Source organism: Acanthamoeba castellanii (assembly GCF_000313135.1).
Source record: "Acanthamoeba castellanii str. Neff unplaced genomic scaffold scf7180000084711, whole genome shotgun sequence".
NCBI classification, from domain to species: domain Eukaryota; phylum Discosea; order Longamoebia; family Acanthamoebidae; genus Acanthamoeba; species Acanthamoeba castellanii.
The window spans coordinates 227,676-234,022 of NW_004457391.1; the positions used below are offsets into that span (position 1 = coordinate 227,676).

The window sequence follows — 6,347 nt, forward strand, 5'->3', positions numbered from 1 at the left end:
CACACACACCACACACACACCACACACCACACACACACACACACACACACACACACACACACACACACACACAACACGCACCACACACACGCACACAAGTGACTATATCTCACATATATGTGAGCAGGAGCCAATCGGGAAGCGGGATCGTTAAAGACCCTGGACTACGTGCGTGCGTTCGGGCTGGAGGCGCTGACCCGCGAGCTCAGCATCGTCGTGACCGAGCACCGGGACCACCGCAACCTGTTCCACCTGTGCGCCGACAAACTCGATTCGCCCCAGGACGACTCAGTGGTGCGGGAGTGTGCGTACGGGTTGGTGCTGGAGCTCCTCAGCGCCGGCGCTGGCGACGGCGGCAGCGACAGCGCCGAAGAGTGGCGCGTGGTGGTGATGCCCTACGGCAAGTTCTTCAGCCACTACCGCGTCGAAGCCCTTCCCACCATCGACCACATCTCCTGGCCCCACGCCACCGGTACTCCCAGGCCACCCGCACCAATTGATCGCGCTACTACTCTTTCATTGGCGCTAGCCTCACCTTGTCATGTGTCGTGTGTCGTGTGTCGTGTCATATGTCGATGATGCGTGTGTCGTGTCGCGCGTGTGCGTGTGCGATGATGCGTGTTGCGCAGTGACGGAGAAAGTGGACGGCACGATGGCCACGCTCTACTGCTACCAGGGCCGCTGGTACGTCTCCTCGTGGGAGTCGCCCGAGGGCAGCGAGGAGTTCATCTCCGCCGTCACCTCCGACGGCCAACGCTACTACTACTCCCGAAGACCCGTACGGAATCTCAATCACGCGCGCTTGTGTCGTGTTGTGTCGTGTCGTTGGTCGTTGGTCGTTGGTCGTTGGTCGTTGGTCGTTGGTCGTTGGTCGTTGGTCGTTGGTCGTTGGTCGTTGGTCGTTGGTCGTTGGTCGTGTCGTTGGTCGTGTCGTTGGTCGTGTCGTGTCCTTTGACTGATGGTGTGCGGGGTTCAGGGCTACAACCCGTGGAAGTTCTTCGAGGCCAAGCTGGAGTGGGCCTACTCCAATGAGAAGTTCGAGGAGGACCGGGCCAAGGGCTACTTCCCCAACCAGGTGGCGTCGGTCCTGGCCGCCGCCGGCGCGACCGCGGTGCGACAGAGCACGACCACCTTTGCCGACTTCTTCTGGGACATCTGGCGGCAGAGGGGCCACCGCCTGCCCGAGGCCGACGCCGTCGTTCAAGGCCGCACACCGACCGAGAAGAAGAAGTTGGCCGACTTCGTGTTCATGTTCTGCATGAGCTGCGATCGACAGTCGCTCGTGTTGGCCCACGGCGACAGCGACACCGTACGACACACACCACACACACACACACACACCACACACATCTGACAAATCGCGCGCGCACACAGTGGGAAGAGCGGTTGGTGCTGCACGGGGTGAGAGACATGACCACGCTCGAGGAGGAGGCCGACATCGAGCCCTTTGCCCGCGCGCTCGGCTGCGCGACGCCGCAGCGGATCTACAATCGTGCGTGCCCGGCCCACAATCGCTTGCGTGACATCGAGAGTCCCCTCCATGACACGTGCGGTGTGTGCGGTGTGTGCGCGTGTCTTGTGCGGTGTGCGTGTGTCGTGTGCGGTGTGTGCGGCGACAGCTGAGGGTGGTGGCGACCAGTTCGAGAGCATGGAGCAGGTGGTGAAGCTGTCGCTGGACCTCGACCCCATGGTGTCGTGCGGGTTCGTGGTGGCCGACCGCAACTTCAACCGCGTCAAGGTCAAGTCGCCCGCCCATCGCGCCCTCGACAAGCTGTGCTGGCGGTACATACCCTCTCTTTCATTTGACGATCAACTGACTCCACACACACACGACACACACGACACCATGTGACAGGTCGGACGATGAGGAGCGGTCGACCACGCTGATGCTGGACGTGGTCAGGACCAACGACCACACCTCGTTCCTGGAGCGCTTCCCACAGTGGCGCGGCTTGTACGCCGACGCGCGGCTCGAGTGGGACCAGTTCACCGGATACGTCGACTCTGTGTTCGCTGCGATCCCGTGGCCGCCCAAGCAACAGCCAACGGCAGTGGACGGTGGTGAAAGTGAGCCCGCGGGCGGGGCTGCGATGATGGACGACTGCGTGAAGGCGGCCAAGAAGAGCGGCCTCGTCGCGCCGGTGCTGTTCAAGATGTACCACCGCTCGTGCGCCGCCAGGGAGGTGCTCCGGGACTACCCGCAGCACCTCTTCCTCCGCATGCTCAAGTCCTGGCGCCGAGAAGAGGCCACCAAAGCCCACAAATAAATGTGTATGTTTCTTTAATTATGTTTGCTATGCTAATGTTATGTTTTTTTTTGTTATTTGTAATGTTATGTTATAATTCTGGTTGTTGGTCGTTGCGGTTGTGCGGGGTCGGCCGGGCATAGGATGGAGGGGCGGTCGGAGATGTCGAGGCTCCACCCGGCCGGCGCTTCGAGGCCTCGCGTGCCGGCCAGCGCGGCCGCGGCGTTGGCAACGACGGTCTCCAGACGCACCCCCACAGCGCGGATCGACACATCACCGGACCCGGGGCACATGTACTGGCCGCATTGGCCCCTGCGCGTGCAAGTGTGCGATGTGTGCGATGAGCGCAGAGGGAGCGTGTGCGGTGTGTGCGGTGTGTGCGGTGTGAGTACGGTTGGGAACTGGCTTCGGTGCTGTCGCTCCCTTGCTCCTCGTCTGCGTGCGTCCACTCTCTGATCTGTTCGAGGAAGCCTTGGTAGAAGAGCGGCTCGTTCTTGATCAAAGCGAAGCTTGCGGTCTGCTCCAACACACGCGACACGCAACACACGACAGATGAGATCAAGTCACTGCTGTTTGGGGGGAGGGCCGCCTGCGTGCAGCTTGTACCGAGCAAAAGTGAAAGAGCGCAGAGATCGAGTGCAAGTGGCGCGGTTCGTGCAGCATCCGCACCAGCCACGCGCACCCGTGCCGAAGCCCGTACGGATGTCGTTTGCCTGCACCGCCGCCGCCACCCACCCGCCCCAGCGTCAGGACAAGCAAGCAATCGCAGGAGACGGGTTGTATTCCAGTGGTGGTGGTAGTACCTTTGGGCGGTTCAGTTTGGACAAAGGCGGCGTAGAGGGTCACCAGACCGCTCATGCTCTGCTGATCGAGCTCGAGCGCCCCCTCTCCGCCTTCCGTACGAAACCACCGCCGACGCACCGCGTCGCCCTGCGTGAACACAAAGGAATGACAAGAATTCAGCAAGTAGACATGGTGGAATGCAGGAATGCAGGAATGCAGGTTGGTGGGGGAGTACTGGGAGGGTGGGGTGGTAGGGGAGGGTGAAGGGGCACGCGTTGTAGAAGTGGAGCAGGACCAGGCGCGCCAGGCGCGGCTCGTCGACGCAGAGGCCCACGGCCAGACCGGCGAACGCGTAGGCCGTAGCTGCGTGGTGCGCCACCACCGCCCTCCCGACGTGCTGCCAAGTGCACATATGTGTCGTGAGTGCGTGTGCGGTGTGTGTCGTGTGTGTGTCGTGTGTGTGTGTGTGTGTGTGTCGTGTCGTGTGTGTGTGTCGTGTCGTGTGTGTGTGTGTGTCGAGCGGGAAGCGGCGCACTGTGAGACGCAGAGCAAAGTGGTGGAGGCAAAAGAGGTGCAGTGCGCTCTGGCCGTCGCGTTCCTCCTCCCGCCTGGCCCGCGCGAGCAGCTCCCGCACCTGCTCCGTCTTCGCCGCCACGTCCGCCCGGTCCACCGAGACCTGGTTCAGCACCGTGTTCAGCTGGCCCTCGTAGAACCTATCGAGCGCACGTTAGACGTGTCGTGCGTGTAGTGCGTGCCGTGCGTGTCGTGATGTAGAGCTCAAGTACGTGCGGCGGTCCCGAAGGTGAGCGGTGGCGTCGGTGTCGGTGGCGAAGGTGGCTTTGAGGCGCGCGAGCCGGCGGACGGCGTGGGCTTGCACCTGGCGCGGGATCACCTTGCTGGTGCCCTCCAGGTAGAGCTGGCGCCAGCTGTCGCCGTAGAACGGCAGCAGCGCCGCGCTCTCGGCCCAGCCGCGCGTGCAGAGCTCCTGAGAGGTGAAACCCCCCCCACGGCGTCGTGGCGTGGCTTCCGCCTCGTGTGTAGCGCCAGCAGACACGCAAAGATGGAAGAGAGATGGAAGAGAGATGGAAGAGAGATGGAAGGGGTACCTTGAAGAAGAGTTCATCGAGGCACTGGCAGCGGAACCCTGGGCTCACGTGGGAGGCAGCAAGCAGGTCTCCCGGCGAACCCTGGAGGAAGGACAGCACGTGTTGAAACACTTCACTTTGCACGAAGCACCAGAAAAGTTAACTTCGCAGCACCACATATCTTTCTATTCTGGTGGTGTCCTACCTGGGCAAGCCTTCCATGGAGAACAAGTCACGAACGAGGTAAGATATATTAAATCTTGTAGTGTTTGCTTGAAGTCTCGTGCCGGGCAAGACGAATATTAAAATGCAGCTGAACTGGCGGATGACGACGATTGAAAAGGAGTTGCTATTTTTTCAGGGCCTTGTTTGGGGAAGCTCACGAAAGACAGGACGCCCGATTGACAATGGCAACCTGCCAGCGACAACGAAGGGCTCTTTGGCGTAGTGGTAGCGCGTCGCTCTCGTAAAGCGAAGGTCGAGGGTTCGATCCCCTCAAGAGCCTTTCCGTTTTGTTTTTCGTGGTCCTGTGTTTCCTTCATGAAACCTTGGGTGTATTGATTGGGCTGAAGAGCGGCAACGAGGTGCGAGCCTTGTTGAATGTGCGGCTGATCGCGTGGAGCTACTACCCTTTTGGCTTCAATGCTGCCCCACCTCTGCCCCACAGAGCATTCGGAATCTGTGTGTGTGAGCCACAGGACACATGTGGTTTGTTGTGTAACCAAAACAATGATCAATCAGCACTCCTATGGTGTGACCTGAGTGGTGTACATTTTCCTCATGTTCATAGTTGTAGTGGAACACAAAGTACTCCTGTACCTTCCAGGCATTGTTGACTTTGGGTTGGTTGGCAAGGATGGTGAGCTGGCCCTGGAGATACACCAACCCACTGCTGGTGTTGAACAAGATTATGTTGAACTCACACCCAGTGTGAGAAATCACCTGCACATTACCACCATTGTCATGGTCATCACTAGCAACCACCACCACACTTGAAACACTAGCAAAATCCAGAGTGAAGGGAATCCCAAGCAAGTTTTAGGGTTTTCCCTGCAACACTATGGGGTCCCTGTGAGTTACTGGGCACCAACTCAAGCTTTTGGAAAACAGCTTCAACATTTCAGGTCTTCAGGACTGTTGCTGTTGGTGCTGGTCCAAATCCATTTTATTGTTGTTGTTCAACAGGAAGGACCTTCTTGCAAACAATCCTTGTCATGCCCACCCGCACCAGAGCCCAGCAATGGACATTGGCCTCCCCAACCTCAGCCTGCAGGGCGGGCACATATTTACCTTGAGCCTCTTGGATCACCTCCTCCAACACAGTCCACACCATGGACCCAGGCTTCCTGAAGTTGTCCCCCTTGGCAAGGGGCAGGTCAAGGACAGCCTCGTCATCACCACCCATGTTGTCAATAGTACGGGAGATCTCAACCTGCTTCTCCCAGCTCTGCACACCTTGGCCAAGCACCAGCCCTTGCACCTTCACATTCTTGAGTGTGAAACAGTAGTGCTGTGTGGGCATGAAGAGAGAGAGAACAGTCAATCTTGTGGAAATGAGAGAGACAGAGTCCATGTGTTCCATGCAAATACCTGCGGTTTCTGGGGGGCGACCACCTGCTGGCTGATGTAGACGACATCCAGTGTGGGACCTGATGTGTTGGAGTGCCTGGCCACTGGGTTGACTTTATACTCCTTCCTCACACAGTCGCCAGGGCGGCGAGCAAGCAACATCGCATTGTAGACAGCTGCCCCCCCCCCACACCCCATGGTGTGTTAGTCGTTTGTATCAACCCCTCCTCCCCACCCACCAAGGTGGTCTCACAATGAGTACCTTGTGCAAAGGGGTCCTCCCCACTGAGCGCATCACGTCTGTCAAGTCCGCGCAGCAGGAATCGGGAGACAGCTTGACAAAACGGCTCGACCTGCCTCCCGTCCACCATTTTCACGATCGCCCCGCGCAGCTGCTGCACTCCAATTTCATCGATGTCCAGCAGCCTCTGCAGCTCGACTGTAAACTCCTTGCGGGCCACGTTGTTCGGGATGCGCAGGGAGTGCTTGAGCTTGGGCGGAGATCGAGCGTAGGTCAACGCCCCGGTGTAGAACATGAACGAGAGCAACGGCGTGCGACCCGTATTGAGCTCGTGCATGTGCGACAGGCGGAACTGGTTCGCAACCCCGCCTGCGCACTCGAGCTCAGCGTCATCTGAGGACAGGGCTTCTGCGACCACCAGCG

General features: G+C 59.3%; 2 protein-coding genes and 1 pseudogene across 2 annotated transcripts in view; 1 reads left to right on the forward strand and 2 right to left on the reverse strand.

Annotated features, from left to right (window-relative positions):
* ACA1_378280 (uncharacterized protein) overlaps positions 1 to 2,267 on the forward strand; it is a gene marked incomplete at both ends in the record, with an annotated part of 3,959 nt that extends 1,692 nt beyond the window's left edge. Inside the window, 6 exons of the mRNA XM_004337674.1 lie at positions 157 to 472; positions 630 to 778; positions 977 to 1,309; positions 1,375 to 1,492; positions 1,620 to 1,782; positions 1,856 to 2,267. Coding sequence (XP_004337722.1) covers positions 157 to 472; positions 630 to 778; positions 977 to 1,309; positions 1,375 to 1,492; positions 1,620 to 1,782; positions 1,856 to 2,267 — 1,491 coding nt within the window. The remainder of the gene's footprint in view (positions 1 to 156; positions 473 to 629; positions 779 to 976; positions 1,310 to 1,374; positions 1,493 to 1,619; positions 1,783 to 1,855) is intronic.
* Positions 2,268 to 2,332: 65 nt separating this feature from the next.
* ACA1_378490 (uncharacterized protein) lies at positions 2,333 to 4,293 on the reverse strand (the record flags this gene model as incomplete). Its single annotated transcript, XM_004337675.1, has 9 exons — positions 2,333 to 2,558; positions 2,639 to 2,763; positions 2,853 to 2,959; positions 3,050 to 3,176; positions 3,265 to 3,426; positions 3,565 to 3,742; positions 3,815 to 4,014; positions 4,136 to 4,245; positions 4,266 to 4,293. The coding sequence occupies 9 exons, from the start codon at positions 4,291 to 4,293 to the stop codon at positions 2,333 to 2,335; spliced, it is 1,263 nt and encodes a 420-aa protein (XP_004337723.1).
* A 986-nt stretch (positions 4,294 to 5,279) lies between these two features.
* Positions 5,280 to 6,347, reverse strand: part of ACA1_378500 — a 1,850-nt pseudogene continuing 782 nt past the window's right edge.